The sequence below is a fragment of the Ursus maritimus genome, unplaced genomic scaffold, assembly GCF_017311325.1.
Source record: "Ursus maritimus isolate PB19 unplaced genomic scaffold, ASM1731132v1 scaffold_6, whole genome shotgun sequence".
Lineage (NCBI taxonomy): Eukaryota > Metazoa > Chordata > Mammalia > Carnivora > Ursidae > Ursus > Ursus maritimus.
Window position 1 is genome coordinate 50435599 of NW_024426774.1, and position 23847 is coordinate 50459445.

Here is a 23847-nt window from a genome sequence, read left to right on the forward strand (position 1 = left end):
CAGCCCAGGACTCAGGCTGCCGGCTTGGAGTGTTTTGCTATGGCAGTAGGCAGAGGGGCTGGAGGCCTTTGCAGATCCTATCAGGGACAGTTAACACTAAGCTGAGGGTATGACATAGAAAAAATAAATCCAGCAGCGGTGGTTATGTGCAGGAGCTCCATGGAACTTCCCCGCAGGATGCGCTAAAGAGACTTGAATAAACGGACGAACCTAGCGCTTGTGATTAGGAAATCTTCCGATTCATATGAGCCAGTCATCTCTAAGCTAATTTAAAATGTCCGTCTCCAAAAGATTCGGCTATGGGGGAGGAAACTTGTAAATGACCCAAAGTTCATCAGGAAAAAGTAAACACGAGAGCATCTGTTTTTAAAAAATAAGGGCTGGGGGCAGAGAATGACAAATTTGTACTGCCAGATAGTCCACCATAGTACAAGGTTATGTAAAGAAAACGGTTTGGTACTCATGCAGAAATTGCCAGAACCTCGATGGAACGAAACAGACTACAAAGGGAGTACTTAGTATATGATAAAGGTACCATTTCAGATCAATAGGGAAGTGATGCACTGGGTAATAAGTGGTATTGGGAAAAATTGGTCGGCTATTCAGAAAATAATAAAGTATACACTATACACTAAAATTATAGATGGTTTAGAATTAAATGTAAACTAAAATAGAAGGAAAAGTAGGTTAATATCTATATAATCTTAAGGGAAGGCGTCTAATCATAACACAAGGTGACTTCTGCTTAAACAAAATGAAGATACAACCACAAGTCGTTTGCAATATCTGTGTAACAGGATACCAAGTTCTTATTTTAAAGACTCCTTACAAATTAAACAGGAAAGGACATATCAGTAGAAAAATGAGCAAAAGATATAAAGAACTAATTAACTGGAGTTGAAATACTAATGCTAATAATCACATGGAAAAAGCAGTGGGCATCATAGGTAATCAAGAAAATGCAATATGAGACTCCCATCTACCTGCATGACCTTGGCCAAGAGGGAAATGGAAGATAATATCTAGTGTTGGGAAGGGTGGAAGAACCATTTGTCTCCCCCTTAGGGGAGTGTGAATTGTTACAAATGTACTGGAATGCAGCTTGACATTCTCAGAAGTCTTAGAAATAAGCATTCCTTTGTCACACTAATTCTTTTCCCAGGAAAATCCTCACAGATGTGCATGAACAAAGATCTTTGTAGAAGGGTATTCAGTTCTGCATTATTTACAAAACTGAGACATTGGGAAGCTGTCACAGCGTCCTACAGGAGGAGATTGGCTGAAGAAAATATATCCGTGGAAAGCTTCAGCCATTGAAGATTACCTGGCAGTGGGCATTAGAATACTTACTGAGTTAGGGAAATGTTCATGGTAGTATCATTTTATTCCCTCTTGGGGACAAAGTGGGGACACAGAATAAAGAAAAGACAAAGGTTATCCTTCAACGTCCTAATAGTGATTATCTACGTGAGATGGGCTTACAGGTGACTTAAGTTTTATCTTTCTTTGCGCTTTGCTGTTATCTCAAGTTATTTGCCTTGAAGACGCGTTGCTTTGGCAATTTCAAAAGTCACTAAAACAAGGGGAATAAAGGAACTACAGTAAGAATCTGGGTGGGATTTACTCACATGTTTTTGAGAGACCACTTAGGTGCTTGTGATTGGGGTCTGGTACAGGAGGGAATGCACCATGAAAGGAGGTGCCCAAACAAAGATCAAAGGAGGTGAAATATCCTGCCCTTGTTCCCTGGGTCCTTCCCATAGGGATTGGCGTGGATTAGATGTGAATGTTCATTGTTTCGCCATCGAGGTCTGCAGAGGGCATTTTTGCTATGTCGTCTGGAGGCAAAATATAGACCTTCCCCATTGTGATGAAATATCTCACAGGTGGGCATACGCAGAAAAGATCCACTTCACTGGAGAGTAGAAAGCAATGACTTACTGACTTGGCAGGCTAAGAAAAATACATTCAGGACACATGAATTAAGAGACTTGCTCTGTGAGCTTTTGCCTTTGAAATACCATCACCTTGATACGTGGGAGAATAGAAGATCCAAAGAGTCCTCAATTCCAGGAGGAGACAATATGGTGGGAATTGTGATTTCCTATGGAAGGCTGTGGTGTTGGCCCTGATGCAGCTAATTAGCAGGTATCTGGTTTTTCTTGACCATCCATATGACACATGATGTGGAATGGCCAACACAGCCACCAAAGTGGTCTTGCTGCCTATATAAACATTCTGTAGAACTATGACCATGGCCTATAAAGATTCCATCAGGAGATGGACTATAGCATGTAGAGACAGGAAAATAAGTACACGTTTGGCAAAAGAGCCAACCCACCTGGTCAGTATGTCCCTAAACAGAAATTTGGAGGAGAGAGAAAGACTCAAATAAAACTGGAAAACCAGATGCTATGGAGAGGGTAGCAGGTGTAGTTTGAAAACTAAGTAACACCCCGCCCTTTGAATGATTCTCAGTTCTCAGATACAATCAATATAGAATATACTTTTAAATTTCATAAAACATTAAAGGAGGCCGTGAAGTTATGTTTATCTGCTTAGGGAGAGCCTGAGTGAAGAAAAAAACAGTAATGATGTAGAACACAGCATTACCATAAACAATACTTAAGACTTCAGGTAACTATAGACTTCGAGCTGACTTCGGAGGCAGCCAATAGATTAGACTTGAAATTTTAATTCTCCTGTGTCTCGTGGGCTTGTTGGGGAAATGTTTTTTGAAAATGGAAATGGATGACTCCTACGAATTGAGTCGGTGATTCCAAGATGCTGTGGGTCAGAGACTTGGTGGAAGGCAACGGTTTTAGAATCAATCATTGGAAGACTGTGCCTCGCTCTGGAGCACACCAGCTGGGGTTCTTTGGTTGCCTCAATCAGTTCTGGCTTGAACAAAAACAACCTTGTTGGAAGCCCACAAAATCAGCAAAAAAGCTGGAGAATCATAACTGGAAAAGAACAGTAACCAAGGTGGCTCCAGGGAGCTAGGAATTGGAAACTACAGAACCCATCTCCAAACAAAGATGGCGCTCAACACGCCACAGTTGTATGCATGAATTCCACTTGCACTATCTCTTTGTCTTCTCAAGATTCAAATTTGAGAGAGAGAGAGAGCATATATGGGAGGATAGGGCATCCGATTGTAACCTTAAACCAGTGTAAACCCCTGATGGAAGAGATAACTCCCCCCAAAAAAATCTGTGCTGTTAGGAAGTAGAAAAATGTTTGCCAGGCAGCCCCAAACTGTTGAGCACACACAGAACAGAGACCTGTATGTTTGAGTCAAGATTAAAAGGCGGGAACATCAGAAGTAATATCATCATGGATCAATTCTGTGGTTGAATTATCCAAGTAATTAATAGTGGCTGGATGCTGATTCCAAAGTCATCATAAGGAGAGAATGTGGTTTGACAGCAAACCTCAGATTGGTACATTTTCTGGAAATTTCAGTGTGCCACAAATTGAACACCTGAAAAATTCTTTACATACCTGTTGGTTGTGATATTCCTCAAAATATGCAGAAGACAACAGGGACACCTGCTGCTTTGTCCAGAAAGGATAGCAGGTTGATATCTGTGTCATGTTGAATTTTATAACCGTGAAAGAAGGAAACGCTGGGCATGGTTCAACTACAGGATAGCAGTACAAAACCTCAGAGAAAAGCCAGATGCGATCCCATGATTAGAATTCTAAAAAGGAACATGGCCTGGAGAGGTTGGAAGGCTTGTAATGGTTCCAAGTTTATAGTCAGAGTGTGCCTGAGAAGGACAAGGAGTCCACATTTAAAGACCCACGTGCATCTGGGTTCTCTGATGTAGTTCTCTGGTATACCACTTAATAAGCTGTGCAGGGAAGATCAAAAGAAAGACGTGTCCCAAGAGGTATGACAAAGAATGGGACTGAATGACACTTTGTTGAGTGAACGAGGATGTTGGTGCTTCCTGGGTGGCAGGTGTTACTGTGGGTGCCGGCAGGTGTTTACGAGAATGTCAGGAAAACTGAAGGACAGAAGAACCTGAGGATTGTCCGCATGGCTGTTGGCCACACACAAATCAAGGACATTTTAAAGCGATATTTATTTGGGAACAGACAGGTAAAAAAGGAAGGAATAAGTCCATTCTTCGAGGCAGGTAGAATATAGTTAGTGCAGAACCAGGAAAAGACTGCTCCTAGCTATAATTTTGTGTTCATATTTTCTGTCAAAGAGCAGGATCTTCAAACTATAGAGAAGATAAAAGTAAATAAGAAATAGAAGAATGAGAAAGGATCTTAGTAAAAGACCACCTAATGCTATTAATGAATTAATTTTCAAGGGTACAGATGAATTACACCTCAGTAGACTGAGGAAAGTTGTAGCAAAGATCGTTCCATGTCTGTTGGTAATTTTTAAGAGACAGTAGCAACTGTGAAAACTGCTTAGAAGGTGGAAAAAGGCAAATGTTTGACATTAAGTGAAAACACCTGAAGAGTCTTTTGCCTATGGATGATAAAACTTGATGATTCTCTGAAGACAACTCTAGCCCAAATTATTGCAGCAAACAGAGAATGAATAGTTGGGCCCCTGAATGAACCCACGAAAAAGGAGTTAGAGCAGACTAAGTTCCTAGCATTATAGGACCGATGAAGGAAATGCTGCTTCCAGGGTCATGCTACCAAGAAAATAGTCTGATTTCAGCAAGGCACACGACAAGATCGAAGTATTCAATAGGACAGAATGGAGAAATGAGAGTCAGAAGGGTGGCTGGTCAGCAAGGTAGAACAATGACAGGGACCTCCTTAAACGAGTGGACCCTCAGGCATATCCTACCTGGGTTCACCAGGGAGCTCTTAGGAAGGGTAGGAAGTTTTTAGCCAGAACATCCCCAGAAAATGTTCACTGATGTACTCATAATGACCTGGGATGTCTGAGGTGAGCCACCAGGATTCATCTCCCACTCCTGGCAAGAATTTTAAGAACAAATCAAAAAAAGACCTGTAAAGCAAATTTATCACATTTAGAGATGATGGGTAGCCCACAGGGATAGCTGGCGTGTCAGATGAGAGAATAAAAAACAAAAAGGAAAATGTATTTTGCTAGAACGTTGGATCAAAGCCAGTCAACCAGGTTAAATTGAACAGTGACACATTTAACACTATTTAGGTTAAGAATGATTTAATTGGGGGAAAAGAGTGATTTAATTAGGAAGTGTAGGAGGCCAAGTTTGACAGCAGATTGTGTGAAGAAAAGCTAGAGGCCTTAGTTGACCACAAGTTTATGTAACCCAATAGCATTCTAGGACTGCTGGCAAAATTGATGGAGAATTAAGTTATATTAGTGTAGAAATAAGATCATGGGAGATGGTATTCCTACTGTACTCTGTTTCCCGTCGCCCAGAGCTTTAGAGCATGGGCTCTGGGGTCACACTGCCTGTTTTTAGATTTTCTCTCAGCCTCTTCTAGCTCCATGCCTTTGGGCAAGGCCCTATACTTCTCTATACCTGTATTCCTCATGTGTAAAATGGATAAAATAATAGAACTATGATGTCACAGGGTTCCTCTAAGAATTAATCTATAGACAGTACATGTAAAACTCTTAGCACAGAGGCCAACCCCTAAAGCGCTTGGTAAATGTTTTTGTTATTGGTGTTGTTATTGTCATTACTCTACAGTGGACTATTTTAAGATGGGTACTAAAAAAAGTCAGAATCCATCCTGAGGTAGAGTGTTTAAATTCACTTAGAGTTTATAGGAACTTAGAGTGTACGTTTATTTATTGCTGTATAACAAATTACTCCAAGATTTATCAGCCTAAATCGATAAACATTTATCACAAGTTCCGAGTCAGGAATTCAGAAGCAGTTTGGCTGGAGATTCTGATTTGGGGTCTCTTCTAGCACTGGGGCTGCACTGTCTTTGGGAAGCTTGACCGGAAGCCGGATAATGGCTCCTTCGCATAACTTTTGGCAGGAGGCCTCCATTTCTTGCCACATGGACCTCCTTTGGGCGTCCTGCCTGCTGGCAGGCAGCTTCCCCCAGAGTGAGCGAAGAGAGAGAAGGCAAGTGAGAGAGCATGTTCGAGGCAGAGTTACGGTGCCTTTTGTGACCTAGCCTCCGAAGTCACACACCCTGAGACCGTGTGGGAGGGGACATCACAAGGCTGCAGATACCAGGAGTTGGGGATCCCGGCAGCCATCTTGGAGGCTGGCTGTCACAGGGAGTTTGATCACCACAGAGACTCGGATTTGGTGGCTGACTGCAGATAGATGAAAGGCCTATCGTTTAGATGAGGCTTCCAGGGACAGAATTCAAACCAACGGGCAGAGAGATCTTTAGGGCTTACTCATATTCTTTTACATTTGATAGAAAAGAAACGTTCTGTTGAAATATAAGGTCTTTGTTCCTGAACCAACATGGCTTGGAGAAACTATTCAGAGAGAAAATGACCTTGGTGTTTCTGGAATCGTCGAACATTTCTTTAAAGAACAAAGTTCCAACATGGTTGGTTTATACTTAGCCTGTGGGATTTAAACTAGGAATTCCCAACTTTTTATGAGGCAAAGCCTTTAGATCATAGAAGGGGCAGGAACATTGGCCCTGAGTTTTTCTCACTGGGAATCTGGCAGACCTTGAAGAGAGGGATGGGGATGCAGCTCTGAGGGATACTGGCCAGGTAAGGCTCAGGCTTCCAGCAGGAGAAACCAGTCTACTCTTTGAGCATGCAACAGTTCTTGCTGCCACTTTGCTGGGGATTCCCATAGGGAGAGCAGACAATGCACTCATTTTTTAAATAGCCTCCAGGAGAAACTTTTTAAGTGCTTGGTAGGGGTGGTGAGGTACTGTTCTATTGGAGTGAGTGATCACTAGAATATGAAACTATCAGTAGTAGAAGCTCTGAAGAATTTCTGTCACTGAACCTACAGATGGGCCTCATTCTGCCCTGCTGCAGCACTCTTCCAGGAGGTGAGGGGACTGTTACGAGCAAAATCACACCAACAGCCCAACCTTGGAAGGCCGGGGCCTGGGGATAAGGGCAGGCTGTGTGGCAGTGGGGTTAGGGGAGGTGAGCCTGGATCTTTCTGATGCCTCAAGAAAGGACACCAGTCGGGGCTGCACTACGTGATGAACTCCGTCAGCTCTCATTTCTGGTATGGCTTGGATGCCTGGCAAACAAGGGAAGAAAACAGTCAAAATCCTTCTTGCCCAAAGATGAAACCCTCTGCTGTGCTTGCTCAGTCTCCTGCTTCTACCCAATAGATTCCTCAGATCTTTGAAGCCAGTACATTTAAACTTTCCCTTCTCTGTCTTGATTTGGACCTAAAATATCGAGCAGGACCACACAGTCTTTGGTGCAACCTACCTTAACTCCCCATCATACTCAACAGTGTAGATTTGTGTCTGTGGAGATGGTGACGAAAGAAACTACCGGCCATGTGAAAAGACTCCTTATATGAGAAGAACCTTCTTGAGGAATTCCAGTGACTTCTGTACTCCTCTAACAGATGGGAGCACATGTTGGGTCATCTCTCATTTGTGTCTTTAAGACTGAAATTGGCACTGCGTGAATGAAACCATACCGGAGAGCCGTAAGTGAGAAACCTCTGCGTGCACCTGTGTGCCTGTTCATTGCAGCGTTATTTACAATCGCTAAGACGTGGAAAAAAGCTAAGTGCCGTCGATAGATGAGTGGATCACACACACACACACACACACACACATACAGAATGGAATATTATTCAGCCACACAACAAAACGAAAACTGCCATTTGCAACAACATGGATGGACCTGGAGGGCATTATGCTAAGTGAGATAAGTCAGACAGAGAAATACCATATGATCTCATTTATATGTGGGATCTAAAAATGGAAAACAAAACAAAAACCCTCATAGATACAGAGAACAGATTGGTGGTGCCAGAGGCAAAGGTTGGAGGATGTGCAAAATGGATGGAGGGGATCAAAAGGTACAAACTTCCAGTTATAAAATAAGTCATAGGGATATAATGTACAACATGGCAACTATAGTTAATACTGTATTTCATATTTGAAAGTTGCTAAGAAGTAGATCTTAAAAGTGTTCATCTCAAAAAGTATTGTAACTGGATCGTGATGGTTAACTAGACTTATTGTGTGACCATTTTGCAATATATACACATCAAGTCATTATGTTGTATGCCTGAAACTAATATAACATCAATTATACCTCCATAAAAAGTGTCCCCATTACTTAGGCAAATTCTACTGTGTATTAAAAGCTAAGAACAATTGGTCTAGAAGTCTGAAGTATATCAGGTTATTAGTCAAGTAGGTATTAAAAAAATAGCTACAAGGACATAAAAAATATGACAACCAATTTTGAATATTTACAGTGGACCAATGAGCAATAGACTGGATATTACAATAAATCAGTGAAATTTAAAAAAAATGACCTGGTAAATATCTCCCAGAACTCAGAAGAACAAAAAACAAAAATAATAAGAAAAAAGAAATCTGGAAAATAGAACTAGATGATCCAATATACAGAATAACGATTCCAAAAGAAGAAAAGAAAGCAAATTAAGGTTGACATAATCATCAAAGGAATAATTAAAGAGAACTTTCTCAAGCTGAAAAACACTTGTTCTTAATGTTAAAACTATTCAAGTTCAATGTAATTAAACAAATTTCATTATTAAAACAATGAAATAGTAGGGGGTCTGTGGAGTCTACAGATTGTGACTCAAGTTGCCATTCATTTGCAAAGCCATAAGCCTGGATGAGAACACAAAGATGTTCCTAGACACACCATATTTCATTTGTAGACATACTCCTCGCAGGCCACCCTTCCTGGAAAAAAATATTTAAAGATCCTCTTTGGCTAGACAAACAGCTGTATCAAGATTAAAAAAAACCAAAATAGGGAAGACAGAAAAACAAGTGATAATGTGTGTCCAAGTAACATGTCAGGTTAGTTATAGCAAATACAAAATTAATTATTCAAGTAGAAGTTACATATAAAAATAATGTAGGGATAGGAAATCAAGTTATAATAACTGGTAACTGGGGACAAGAGGAAGGAGGTAGGAAAAAGCTAATGAAACATCACATTTCATCCTTAACATTAATAATAATTAGAGTAAATAAGTTAAATTCTTTTAATGTAAAGACCACCATCAATAGACTGAGAGGAAAATACATCTATTCTAAATCACTACAAGAGGGGCACCTGGGTGGCGCAGTTGTTAAGTGTCTGCCTTCGGCTCAGGGCGTGATAAAAATCTTTAAAATAAATAAATAAATCGCTACAAGAGAAAAGAAGTCAAAGAAACATAGTCCCATATGCAAAGGACAAAACAAGGGAAATTGCTAGAAATAATAAGCACTCGTAAAATGTTCTGTAAAAACAGTGGTTATTCCTCAGTGATAAGACGGCAAGTAATTTTTCTGGGATTTTTGAATTTTCTAAAATGTCTACAATGAACATGTATTACTTTTCAAATAACCTATAAAAATTCTTTGTGGGGTTGTTATAAAAGTTGCTTTACATAGAACACAGTACCGGTAATACTAAAGGGGAGATAAAAAGCCCCTGATGATGAGATATTATCAAGATATCCTGGGTCAGGTGGTCACGTATTTTTTCCCAGTGGTATCAATTTAAGATTTTGCATGATATGGCAATTTGGAGAAATTGTAGGGCTTACGCCTTCTGTCTCACAAAGACTGAACTTGCAGTAGTTACAGTGTTAGCCTGCCTTGGTGATTTTTGTCTAAAGCGCTTTGATATCCCAGGAAATTGACATCAGCAGTGTCATTTCAGTCCAAACAGCTGGGTCCTGCCTGATGTTGATTGTGGCAGCCCTGTCCTATATTTTGTTTCGTTCTCAGACTTCGCCTTGAAGAAGCAACCTTTGCTCCATCCATGCTTTGTTCAGTTACAAATGCTGATCTCATAAACATTCAGAGCCAGGATGGGTCGCTCCTAGCCCCCAAAAGACTATTACCACCCTTTCAGAGATCTGTGAGGGTGACCCCTCCAGGCTGGAGGACGGACAGGACCTACTTTCAGCTGAAGAGCAAGGGATTCAAAGTGGAGGCTTCCCATCAGGGCCAGATTGACTTCAGATTCTGAGTATGAGACATGTTGGTGTTTGAGTGAGGTTCCCAGAAGAGACAATGGGAGAAAGGGAGAAAAGGATATGATTTATTATGAGGATATCTCCCTCATCAGAAACCCCCAGACACTGTGCAGAAACCCCCAGACACTGTGCAGACTTGAGAGTAACACTCCCTTCCATAACAGATAAGCCCTGAGTGCTATTTATTTCCTGCTTACGTCAAAGTCTGTGCAGGTGTTCCTGGCCTTGCAGACTTCTTTCCATGCAGTTAGTCAAGGACCCAGGCTATTTCCACCTTGTGGTTCATCCCTCCGCCATGCCCTTGGAAGAACTCTCTCCATTTCACCATCAGCTAAGGAAAGAAAAAGATCTCAGAAGTTTTTATGGACCAAACCTGGGAGGAGCACACATGACTTCTGCTCACGTGCATGGTCACACCTGCCTACAAAGAGAGCCTGGGAAAGGCAGTCGCTGTGCCCAGCAGAGAAAGGAACATGGTTTTGGGAAAACTCATGGGAATCTCTGCTCTGTATATTTTTCTTTCTTCCATCTCCTGCCTCCTTCATAGAATAGTTTCACTGCTGTTGGCTTTTAAGTGAAACAGCAACAACAACAAAAAAGATATAGGTGTAGGGTTGGAAATGGAGTGGATCACCTAGGCCATGTTCTTTCTGGGGTTCGTTGTTTATGGTAGAGGCATTTAAGGTTTCTATGCCTAGAGGCCAAGCCTGAACTCAACCTTTACTAGATATCCTTCATCTGAGCATCCTCCATCTTCCCTAAATGTTTATCTTGTGTCTCCTTCCACCTTATCCACTTTTAATGATAAAACATGAGACAGTAACGTGATTTATCTTACGCAGATTCCAATCTAGATTCCTTAAGGCCAGTCTCCTATAACACTACACTCCTGTGAGCAAAGCAATAAAAAAGTTGTTTAAATTTTAATTATCTTTATAGCGTTGGATGTAGGGCTTAGATTTTATTTTATTTTTTAACATTTTATTTCACAGAGAGTAAGAGAGCACAAGCAGGGGGAGTGGTAAAGGGAGAGGGAGAAGCAGTCTCCCTGGGCTCCATCCTAGGACCCTGGGATCCTGATCCGAGCCAAAGGCAGATGCTTAACCGACTGAGCCCCCCAGATGCCCCATAGGGCTTTGATTTTAAATAATGTTTATTTTCAAACTCAAATGTTTATTTTATAAAATTTGGGAAATTATAAAAAAGATGATTGCCATAAATCCCACCCCTCTTTTAAAATGTAGGTGTCTTCCCTCTGGAATATAATCTTGAAGGGCTTTTATCTAAGGGCAATCACAAATCATCACTGTAACACCCAGATGAAAAAAGAAGAGTCACATTTTTGTCATGGGACAGATTCCCAGCCACAAATTCACATCTGTGTTTTTAAGGCTGTTGAGCTTTGCCTTCAATTTAACCTCTGGTTGCCTTAATTTCCTCATTAAAATGAAGAGTATTCTTCATCTACCAGACTGCATCTGCAGACTAAATGAAAAAGGCATCTGTCAAAAGTTCTGAGGGAATAGAATGTTCTAGAAAAACAATCATCCCAGTAGTGTTACATGTACTCAGTGCGGAAGGTTTGAAGCGATTATGGTTCAAAGACTCAACAAGAGGAAGCATTTTTTTCCTAAGGGTGGATTGAGGGTTTCCTGCCAACCACTTTACCTAACAATTTTGATATTAATAAAGAGGAGAACAGAGAGACACAGACTGTAAAGCCAGGTAGCCCTGGGCTCCAACGGGGCTGTTCCTTCAACAAAGCCGAAACAGAATTCCCCATCCAGCAGGACTCAGCTGTAGTTCCCAGAGCCATTCACGTTTTGGTTCAAAGCCGACTGATGAGAGCCAAACATAGATATCCTTGTTTACTTTGTAAATGGAAATTTGAAATGAAGTTTCAAATGCTGGTTGACACCCAAGAGGATGTAATTAGAATAAGGGGCTTTCTGGTTTGAAGATATGAAAGAAAGGAATGATCTGTCTCTTTGAAATCAAATTATTAAATAATAAGAGAGAGGGGAGGTTTGGTTTTCAGTCTTCAAAGCAAAATCATGACCTGCAATTTTCTTAATTGGTTTTTTGCTTAAAATTACTAAGGCCAAGGTAGGGAGAGAAGGAGCAAGCTGGGGGCTGAAGAAACGGGGTGGTGAGGAGGAAGAGCTCCTCAGTAGGAGGGGTTATCTTCTGGGTCAGGTGTATTCCCCTTCTATTCCCATCTTTTTTTTAATCCATAATGGAACTAGAATGCAGTTTGGGGACTACTTGGGGCATCTCACACATGCCTCTCCCTTCCTCATGCCCTTTGGGGAAGGAGGTAGTGTTACTGGTGGGGCTGAGTGCAAGTCAGAGGCCAAGTTGAAATATGTATGCTGGACGTCATTAGAGGAGTATGCAGACTCTGGTTTTAGCCTGTAATTCACATGACTACGCTGAGATTGTATTTTAGATTCTTAAAGCCTCTTTGCTAATTAAAACCATTTCGCCTTGGGACTCTTAGCTCTTTTACTTCTAAAATTGTCCTGAGGATTTCATGTTTCATGGTAATTCCTGATTTGTTTATCCTTCGAATGGAGGAGTTGTCTTAACTACAGAAGGGGCCCTTAAGGATTTCTTAACCCTCAACTTATTCATATTTTCCCTCCTCTCTGTCTCTGGCTCTGTCTCTCTCTGTCTCTGTCTGTCTGTCTGTCTCTCTCTCTCTCTCTATCACACACACACACACATGCCCTCTGAAGTGACAGTATGGTGTACTAGAAAGAGCAAGAGCTTTAGAGACAGCCCACCATGAGTTCTGGATTCAGCTCTACCATTCACTAACTTAGCAGCACTGAACAAGCTTTACCTCCCTCGGCTTCATTTTCCTCATCAATAAGACTGAGATGGGAATGACTACCTCACAGGATTTTTGTGAGGATTCAGTGGAATTCTCTGGATACAATGCTGGGCAATAGTGCTTGCAGTTAGTAGACCGTTTATTAACAGTAGCTGCCATTAATAATGAGTCATCACCATCATTAACATCGTCATAATCTAACCTCAGCAAATCCACACTGGGTTCAAAACTGTACCTGAGCCCAGGTACTTCAGGTGGGATATGAACCCAGCAACTCACTTCTGTGTTCATGTTGTCTGTTCTCTTCTCTCTGTTGGACCAGGAAAAGGTGAGGCAAGTTCTGTCTTCGGAATAAGCACAAACAGGATGAACCCCACTGGGGCCACATACCACCCATGACTTTCTCTCTGAATGTGTATCTGTTTTCCCATCACACGTACGCACACACACACACACACACACACACACACACACATTGTGTTATTAAAACCCAGTGTCTTTGTGGGAAAGTAGAAAATATGTCATCAGGGGCGCCTGGGTGGCACAGCGGTTAAGCGTCTGCCTTCGGCTCAGGGCGTGATCCCGGCGTTCTGGGATCGAGCCCCACATCAGGCTCCTCCGCTATGAGCCTGCTTCTTCCTCTCCCACTCCCCCTGCTTGTGTTCCCTCTCTCGCTGGCTGTCTCTATCTCTGTCGAATAAATAAATAAAATCTTTAAAAAAAAAAAAGAAAGAAAATATGTCATCAGCTTCTTTATTCATACTTTCTGTGAATGCAGTTCCATCACATCTGATGCTCCCGTTGGGTTTTACCCAAAGAGAGTAATGATCAGAGGGAATTGAATTAGCTTAAGTGTTCCCTTAGCAATTCCACCCCCCAACATACACACACAGACACATCAGCATCTTGTTTAAAGCTGCAAAAGCAATTCAAGGGTCCATTTTAACTCTGTTCTGAGCCAGAAGCTCCCGGTCTTTTGGGCGTGAGCACCACGTAGCCCAGAGGTTGGGGCTGTGTTGGGGGTGTACATTGTGAGGGGGCTTCGTACCATCCTGTGAGTCAGCTCCCACCCCACTTCCACCTGCCCCTCAGTTAACCACCGTCCATGGACGTATAGAAATCTTTTTTGCATTTATGCTTCCCAGCCGCTGCTTCTTGTGGAAATAAGTTCCATATGTGAAGTTTCCCCACTTCTCCCTGAAACAAAGTAATGCTTCCTCTTGTTTCTCCCCAGAGTGCTCCTTTCTGATTACTAGAAGCGGCCTAGCAAGCGAAGCGCTCTTCCTCACTGCCACGTGATTTGTGGACTTAGACTGTGTGCCTTCCCAAAGTTCTTCCTGGACTTGAAGACTATCCTTGTGTTCTACAGCTCCGAATTCTCTTCAAATCATAAAGAATGCAGATAAAATTACAATTCTAGTACTTTCTAACACGTCGTAACTATGTGTCCATTGACAAGGTTACCTGAACTAAACAGGGACTAGCAATGCTTACCCCAAGGGCGGCTGGAGATTTAACGAGATGATGTGGTACCCGAGCCCTTGAGTGGAGGCGGAGGGGTGGGTAGGGTCTAAAGCCAGTTTAAGAAGGCCTAATTGGGTCAAAACGAGACTGTTGGGAAAGATTGCTGAAGAATTAGTAAATCTGTGTTCAGGGATTGTGTTATAGGAAAAATATGTATCATTTACATATAGGAGTTACTCTCAGGAAGTTGACAGTCTTGGGGGCGGGGATGATAGTCCAAAATGGCACTGCCTTCCCTCGCCCACCCCCACACGGTCCCCTCCTCAAGTGGATCGCGGGAGGAACCGCAGCACTAGTGAAAGTAACTTTTTCCTTTCATTGCTTGAGTAAAGTGAATGTCCCTTCTCTCTTAAGCCAAACTGAAGCTCTGAAGCCAAACTGTTTTCAAATTGCTTTATCTGTGATTTTGAAAGTATTCGCCGTTCTTAGCTTTAATAGCGAACGAGCTGGATGGTGGTATTGATCTCATCCTACACATCCATCCCCAGAACCGCAAAACCGACCCGCTCCCTGGTCAGGAGCCCCAGGGAGTGAGGGGTGTTGTCCTCCTCCCGGAAGTGTGACTGGGGTTGCTGTCTGTGCTCTGCTCATTCCCCCTGCTCATTTCAGAGCTGCCCCCTGATCTGCCCACGCGCACAGCCTCAGGAACTGCCCATCCTCGTCGTCTTTCTTCATGGGGCATTCCTCCGTGAGGTCGAGGTCTGCGGCGTCGCCACACTCAATACGGACCACGCTCTTCGCCCTGAGGATCACCCGCAAGTCTTCTGAGAGTTCTTGCTCTCACCCCTCAACCCCCAGGGGCCAGAGTCTCTGCTCTGCCCTCTGTATCTGGCGCATCTGCGTGCTGTACCCCTGACTTCTCTGAGCCCTGGCTTAGCACTTCTGCCGCCCTGCACGCTGGCCTCTGCGCCAGCCTTTTCTTCCCGTGCTGGCTGATTCTGTAGGTTCGTGCGCTGCCTCACGTGAGCTTGGAAGGCCAGCCCTGTCGGATGGGCCTGAGGGTGGCCCGAAGCAAACCTCCTCCACCCCAGAACTGAGCACGGTGCTGGGGTGGGATGGGGACCCCGGCCCCGGGGAGCATCAGAGTGCAGGTCTCTGCTGCGTGCCATCCCCCGGCTTCACCAGGGGCGGCTTGCTCACTCCCATCTTCATTAAAGTCATCTACCGCCTTTGCTCCTAGACATTCCAGAAGCTTTAGTTGGTTTTGCCATTGTAGTGTCTGAAGAGAAAATATTTAGTCCCAGGTCAAAAACCTTGGCTGAAAGTTCCAACTAAAAAGCCAGGCGTCGTTATTAAATTGTCACAAAGTTAGCCACGATATTTGAGGAAGTGATGAAATGGCTATAAATGACGTAAGCTTTGCAACGGGCAAACGTGTGCGCAACCTCGGACATCTGGAGAAGAGAGCAAGGAGCCACCACTTCGGCCGGCTCCCCCAACCATCCCAGAACGTCCAATTAGGGCTGCTCTGAAAAGGGGGTGTTTGCACTTGGTGGTGTGGATGCTGCTCCTCGGGGAACTGTCCAGATGGCTGCCTCCCTGACCCTTCCGGGCTGGAGACACCCCTCCTATGAATCGAATCCCTGGTTTTCATGCCCCTTGATTGCTATTCCAGACCCTTTTCCCATGAGTGGAGCTGGGCTCCAGGCCCTATAAGTGGGTCCGTGGTCTCTGGGCAAAGCTTTCACAGCCTCCCTGGAGACAGTGGTGTCTGCGAGATGTCTGTCAGTTTGCTTCACAATGTCAGAGAGGGCTCTCGTAAATTTCAGAGCAACAGGAGCTGAACAGCTTTGAAATCCCAGCTGTGGGCGGGCTCGGTAGGAGGTGTGTTCCGAAAACAGGAGCATTTAGTTTTCCAATCAGCCCTGAGGACTAATCAGACTCGGGTTGGGGCCTGGAGAAGACATATGCAGGGTCCAGAGCCCTGGGAGCACAGCCAGCTGTCTGTCCCCTCCGCCTCGACTTCTGGGGGGCCCTCCCTGGAGTTGCCTGTTGGCCTTCACTGCCTTCCTTTCCTGTGTAAGAGGTTTTTTCCATTTTAAGTATCTAGGCCTTTCCTTCCTCCACTTGATATATCCTTGGGTTTTCTGAAAGAAGAGAAAAACAAATTATGAGGTGAGAGGGTGAGAGAGTAGAGGAAGGTAAAGAAAGACTAGGGGGGGAGAGAGAGAGATAAGGAGGAAGGGGAAAAGAGAGACTCATTCTCTGGGACAAAGCTGGGAATTTGGGGGTTTCCTTGTAAAGCTCATTTTGATCAGAGTTACTGAGCAAATCCTCCACCTGGCGTGACTGCCTGCCCTGCCTGGATCTGAGAGGTGATACTGGAACAGCACCCGGGACATAGCAGACACGCAGAAAGTGGAAACCCCTCCGCTCCCCCTCCCGACCTTCCCCAGATTCCCTTTGCTCCGGAACCTTGGGGAAGCTGCTGAGAACGTGAGCAGGAGTGGTCTTGTCTGTCTGGCCTGACCATGCTGCAGCGTTGGGGTTTTCTCTGCTGATTCTCGTGGTGTCTGAGGCACACATCTTTAAAAGCCCTAGAACAAGAGCAGTCACTGTCCCGCGCTTGCGGGCTGCTTCGCCCTTCACATGGGGTTCATGGGCACCTGAGCCCGTGAGCCCGTGCGGCAGCTCTAGGGGACAGCGTGCCCACTGCCTGCCCTCATTCTGCAGCTGCCTCGCACTGAGGTGGCACAGGGAGAGCACAGAGCCACAGGGTGCCTCCCCGCTGGGACCGCTGTCTGGTTCCCTCCTTCCCATCCACTTCTCAAGTGCAGATCACGTCCCCCCAACGCTGCCAGGTGTGCCGCTGGAAACAGGACCCGCCCTGCACATGACCCACGGGGAGCTTCTTGGGGTCACGGGCCAGGACTTCCCCCTGTGCCAATGCTTGAACAAAGGGCTTGCTTTTCAGGTGTTTGTGATTCTATCAAGGGGGGACAATGCCGGTAACAGAAGGAAGCAGTAAGTTTACATGAGTGCATGTGTGCAGTATGTACTTACGTAATTCTCTCTAAGTGGTGTTTTTATTCTTTATACTCTAAGGAGCTTTTCTTTAGTTTTACATTGGCATTTACAAAAGGTTTCTACAGCGATGTATTGCTTTTGTGATCAGGAAGAAGCTTTTAAAAATAAAACAGTGTTTTCGTGATATGATCGTCGACTGGCATCGAGCAACCCTGGCACGTCAGTGCCTCGGGCTGAATCAGGCAGGTGGGATTACAGAGCCCGAGTTCTACATCAGATGCCTGTGCTCATGCTGGTCTCTGACGTGCGTCGGCTGCCGTCCCCGTGACCATGGCAGGGACCGTCCTCATTGCCTGGGCTCTCGGGCTTCTTAGTGAGCTGGGTGATACACAGAAGGTTTACACTGGAGGATGCTTCTGCATCGTCACCAGGAAATCGAGGAGGATATTGTCCACCGTAACACGTAAAGTGCCCTTCAGAAGCAGCCATAGAAGAAGAGTTGCTCTGTGACTGTAGACCTGGACCAAGCCGAGCCTGCCCCGCGCGTGCCGAACAAGTGCATTTCCATCTAAGGGCCCACGTGCAGCCTTGCGTAGGCTGCGCTCGGAGGCGTGGGGCTCCATTTGCCACATAGTGTGACTTCCTGATGTGTGTCTGCGTATACGAGCCTGACACCCAGCTTCTTTGCTCTTTCCCCCATCCTTATTCTTCTTTGCCCTGATCTCGCCTTCCCTTTCGCACTGCCCGTCTCTCTCCCTTTGTTCCTCTCTCCCCGCTCCGTCCTCTTCTCTGCCTCTGTCTCTCTCACACGTCTTTCCCATTTGCATCCCCTTTTGATGAGACCTATTTTTGTAAAGACTCCTTGAGTCCTTTATGAGATGAGGCAGATTATCCGTAAATACAGGCTGAGACCATGGCGTTGAGTCTGCCCCTTACCCATCCGTTTTGGAGAGTAGCGTTCCCAGAGGACAGATCCAGAGTTGTTGTTCTAGTGTGTGTCGAGTGACCTGACACTTGACCTCAAAGAATGTCAGCAGATTACAGACCTGAGAGTCACCTGGATTGTGAAGAGCTGGCAGAGGACCAGCTCCAAAAAGGGTCCCTTTCAAGACCCCTGTTGTGTTGCTTTTCGGAGAGGTCTTTTGTCTCTAAACAATGCGTCTCGTGTGTAACACGAGCCTGGGTCTCCCCATCAGTGCGCATCAGAATCACCTGGAGGCCCGGGTACACTGCATCAGTTCTATCTCCATAAACCTGACTTTAAGAAAAAATCACCTGGAGAGCTTGTCACACAGGATCTTGGGTGCCAGCCCAAAGAGCCTAATTCAGTAGGTCCAAGGTGGGTGGGGCCAGTGAGATTGGCTTTCCAATGAGCTCCAGGGGGGTAAAGTTGCCGGTCCACAGACACTGGAGATGCCCAACTCTGAACCCTGACAAGGGACTCCCACTAGCCACTTGGAGGTAGTGGTCTAAATGGCCTTTTGTGGAGCTTATCAAAAGCCTTTTTCAGGGTCTGAATCAAATTAGATCCACTAGTCTTCAGCCCCTAATCTCTCTGCATTTGCTCCTCAGCAAGGTTAATGAACACAGAGAAGCCAGTTAGGTGAACTGCAGCAGACCCATCCCGCCCCAACATCCCGGTATCCACGATCAGCAAGCGAGCCAGCCCCTCATCAGGCACCCAGGCCTGGGACTTGCAGGCCTGCTGTTACCCACTGAGACCGTGGGACCACATGTCCTGGGGGCTGCTGGGGACAGTGACCTGCCACAGTGGGGGCAAGGCTGGCCGGCAGCTTCGGCCCGGCATCTCCACCTGGCTGTGGGTGTCTCTGCCTGTCCTCACGTGGGAGAGTATATAAGGACACTCGGATTTTTTGTTACACTACACTGAAGTTAGGGTGGGAGGGAGAGATTATGTACTATAACGGTCTTATGACACGTGGGGATTCATTAGCGTCTTGGGATTGTCAGGGATGGAAGAACTAACAGCCGAGTGGTGTGTACCAGACAGTGTGAGTACAGTACTGGACAACTCTTGCCTCGTTCAGCCCTCAGAGCCAGCCAGGAGGCGGGGGGACTCCCCATCTTCTAAAGGTAATTGCAGGCTAGAGAAGTTCAAATAGTGGCAGAGGCAGGATTCAGACTGATCCCTGTCTCGCTGCGTCTTAAGCCCGGGCTCATGGCCACTAAATAGTCTCTCACCTTCTGCATCAGGGAATCTGTTGAATTTTCAGCCTCCAGCTTTTCCACTGGAATTTCGGGATTTCCAAATATGACACTTCTAGAAGCAATTCATGAGTGGAAAGTGAGTTTAATATTTAGTGATAGCCTAAAACCCCACAATAAGAAATGGTCTTCTTTTTCTCAAAGACTAAGAGCTCTAAGAGCATACTTTTTTCCAAAAAAAAAAAAAAAAAAGAAAGAAAAGAAAGAAAGAAAGAAAAAAGTGAGAAAGACACACTCTCCAAAACACAAGCATAAGAAGACCTTTTGAAAAAGCATGGAAACTATATCTATCATGCCATCTGGAAATAGATACCTACCGGGTCTCAAGTGTTATTTGGACAAAACAAGGCTGTTGGAGTCTATTAAAATAAATCCGAAGTGATGCCCTGGGGGCTGGTCAGCGGGTCTTTTCATGTGTTGCTGCATATGGTGCTCCCGAATGGCTGTTTTCATTCCCGTCTGAAAGCCAAGGAAGGAAAACCCAGAGAGGTTTGGTGACACCCCCGGCTCTTGTGAGTGACCGGTGCCAAGGCTGTGAGGGGGACCCGTCTCTTCCCCAGACTCTGCTGCCCTTCCCGCCGCTCCCGGCTTTCCCGGTACTGTGTATGCTGCTCCTGGATGGACTTCTGGGCTTTACGTCATCTTCATGGCAGGATCGTTCCTAATCCTCCTGTCCCCAGAGAGTATCTTGCTACCATTTTTATGTCTAGCTTTCCCAGACTTCTTTGTATCTAAATTTCTGTTTATTTCAATAGAACCATACGATCCAGACCAAATGGAAAATGTACCAGTTTCACTTACAATAACGTATCATGTGCATCTTTCTGCATCATGAGCTGTTCTTCCTCAGCATCAATTTAATGGCCATTTAGTACTCTGGAGCTGGTTTCTTGCCTTTAAAACAGAGTTTTGTGAAGACTCTCTCAAAAAAATGATCACTGTCGCTTTGCAAAAGTGAAATCGGGCCGCGCGGGGAATAGGCTTTATATGCCCTGGTAGCTAAAGTTGCCCTGGTATCTTTGAATTACACTGAATCTTTTGGGGAGACAATTTTGTTTTTGACCGAGGTAAGTACATAATACAGCCCTGCTAGAAAGCACGTGATGCGAGTGTGTCTGGTCCTGGAATGGCTGTTAGAAAGTGAGGGAGCGCTGCAGATGACAGGTGGGGAGGAACCAGAAATCCTGGCCAGGAGGGCACCCCTGCTCCTTGATCGTTGGGGGCCTGTGGGTGTGTCTTGGTAAGCTGTGGGTCTGAGCCAAATGTCTTTTCTCTCCCCCAGCAGACCCGCCTGTGGCCGCAGCTGTGGTGTCCCATTTTAATGACTGCCCAGATTCCCACAGTCAGTTCTGCTTCCATGGAACCTGCAGGTTTTTGGTGCAGGAAGACAAGCCAGCGTGCGTGTAAGTGTTCCCTGGTGTCCTGGGATTCTGGGGCTGGGGGTGTCCCTGCAACCAGTTACAAGAACATTTACCTCCACGAGCCATGCCCAAGACCCCGGAAGCTGGACAAGGAGGGTCAGAACAGCAGGCTGAGGGACATCTGCTTCAGACCCAGCTGGTGAAAATCCAGGTTCCAGGGCCCCAGCCCAAAGCTACTGAGGCAGAACCCCTGGGGCTTGGAGCCTGGGGGGTCTGCATTTTTCACAAGCACCTCGGGTCACTCCTGGGTTATTACAAAGTCTGAAAAGTCCTGGATTCAAGTGTATTTCACTCATTAGAATTTCTGGAGGGCAAGGTGTTGGGCTGGATCCCTGAGTAGCCAGCATCTCCAAAAAGAGGTCTCTGCCCTCCAGCATCTTTACGGCACAGCTAATAAAATAAGCTGGAAGTGCGCGTGAACGGTAGTGTACATAAGCCGTAACAGAACAAAGAACAGCTTGGAAATCAAGATGCATGCCAGAGCGCAGTGGTTTACACGCCAGGCCGAGCACGAGCCCCCTGGGGCTGCTGCTGAAAGTATAGCCGAGCCCCACCCAACCCACTGACTCATCATCTCTAGGAATGGGACCCGGGAGTCACATGAGTTAAGAGCCACCCGGGATTGCCAGGGTCAGCCAGCCTGGGGAAGAAAGGCCCTTGAGGAAAGCTCCCCAGAGCAGGTGTTAGGGTTTGCCTAGTGGGGAGAGTAGAGAGGTTATTTCAGGCCTGGAGCGTCAGAGGACCTGCTGTTACAGGCTACCTGTTGCGGCTGCAGCAGGAGGAGACAAGATTGGAGACAAATTGGAGGCCGGAGCCTCTTGGAAATGAGCCTTTATTCTCCAGGCAGCAGGAGCCATGTCGGTTTGGGGAAGGGATGTTTTAAGAAAATGAATCTGTCCATCGTGGAATACTCTTAGGTGGCCCCGGGCTCAAGCTCGGCACTGTTGACCTTCGGGGCTGGGTAATCCTTTGCTGCGCATTGAGGGACGTTATTGACAGCCCTGGGCTCCACCCACGAGGTGTCGGGAGCACCACATTATGGTGGTGACCATCAGAATGTCTCCAGATTGCCAAATGTCCCCTGGGGGGTGGGAGGAAACAAAATCCGCCCTCCACCCCCAATTAAAACCAGCCATCTATATGAATTTGCCATTTCTATAGGTCACGACTGGTGGAAAGGTAGCAATGCCATAGGGTCCAACTTCATAGTTGCATTCAGTGATACTAAAATGGCAACAAAAGCTAGCATTTATTGAACTTTTGTTGCTTCATGCCAGACACCATTCCAGGCATGCTCTTTTGCTAATCCTCCTTATGACCCCACAAGTTAGGCACTGAGAGCTCGTGCCCAGGTCGCAGAGCAGAACAGTCAAACATCGACGGTCTAGCTCCTGAAGCTGAATGCTTAAACCACGGTGCTAAGGTGTCCGATGCATTAGCCCAAAAGATACTGTGGCTCTGGAGAGCTTGCGCAGAAAAAGCGGTGGGCCGGGCTTTCCTCTTCCCGAGGGGCAGATGTGTGAATGTGGGCAGGCCCCTTGGGTGGCTTCAAGCCTCACCTGGGAAAGTGTGCTGGCTGCCTTCTTCCTGACCGGAGGACCGTGTGAGGCCCCCAGGTCGGGTCTGCAGAGTTTGAGCCCTCCCTGCCCCGTAAATGCAAAGCACAATGATGATGATGGTCAGAAGAGAAGTTTTGCCTGTGGCCCGGGGTTCAGTGGGGCAGGCAGAAGGCATTCACCCCTCCAGCAGTGCTCAGTGCACCCAGCTATGGGTTGGAAGAATCGTCTTTGGAGAAAGAGGGCAAGTCTTTGCTTAGTTTTTCAGCTTAGTTTTTCTTCCTCCGGTGCTTGCAGATCAGGGGCTGGTATAAACTTTGTGAGAGTCAATAGCCCCAAGCCTGGATCATCAGATGGGCCAAAGCAGTATCAGTCTTTGCCAAGTTCTGACCAGATTTCAGCTTAGTTTTTCTTCCTCCGGTGCTTGCAGATCAGGGGCTGGTATAAACTTTGTGAGAGTCAATAGCCCCAAGCCTGGATCATCAGATGGGCCAAAGCAGTATCCTCATCTGTGGCTGAGACCCCCATCAGCTGGTGGAAGCCTTCTGAAAGTAGCGGGGGCAGGTGCTTTCTTGTTCTCTTCACTCTGGATCCCAAGCCCTGCTCTTGGCTCAGCAAGCTAATTGTCCATCACGCTTAGACACCATTGCATTTTCATAATCAGGATGACTAACCGTCCCCCCCCCATTCACATTATGGATACTGCTATTAATAATAAGCTTTCAATAAAAGCTGTAGTTATGTGCCAGACCTGGCTCCTAGCACTCTATATATAGTGACTCATAGAGTCCTTACAACTCCCTTTTCAAGTGGGAATTCTTGCTCTTGTATAAATGAGAAAACTGAGCCGGCTCACGGAAGCAATTTGCCTGGAGTCCCAGAGCTAGTAAATGGCAGAGCTTAGGATTTAGTCTGATGGATTCCAACTCCCAAACCCATGTTCTCAGCTATTGCCCCGGAGGGCACTCTGTCTCAGCCCTAAAAAGTTTTCCTCTGTTAAAAAAAGAGACAACGGGTCCAAAATGGAGTCACTTGTGCTAAGCCCATATCACCAAACCAAAACGTAATACCTAACCCAACTGCAGTTTCAACCTGCCCCAGAAATATGCTTAGCCAATCAGTCTGGAATTTCTCTGATCAGCTCTAGTGAGGTGGTCCGCCTGATAGACCCCTTCTGTCCCCCAAAGAAAGATGAGGTCATCTACTCT

The 23847-nt window shown here is 45.7% G+C and overlaps 1 protein-coding gene across 4 annotated transcripts in view; it reads left to right on the forward strand.

The window, feature by feature from the left end:
- Positions 1-23847, forward strand: part of TGFA (transforming growth factor alpha) — a 101789-nt gene that overhangs the window by 63706 nt on the left and 14236 nt on the right. For 2 of the 4 annotated variants that reach the window (XM_040623335.1, XM_040623333.1), the window contains exon 3: positions 20945-21065. In XM_040623335.1, the coding sequence (XP_040479269.1) occupies positions 20945-21065 (121 nt within the window). The remainder of the gene's footprint in view (positions 1-20944; positions 21066-23847) is intronic. The other 2 variants (XM_040623336.1, XM_040623334.1) reach the window with 1 other exon arrangement.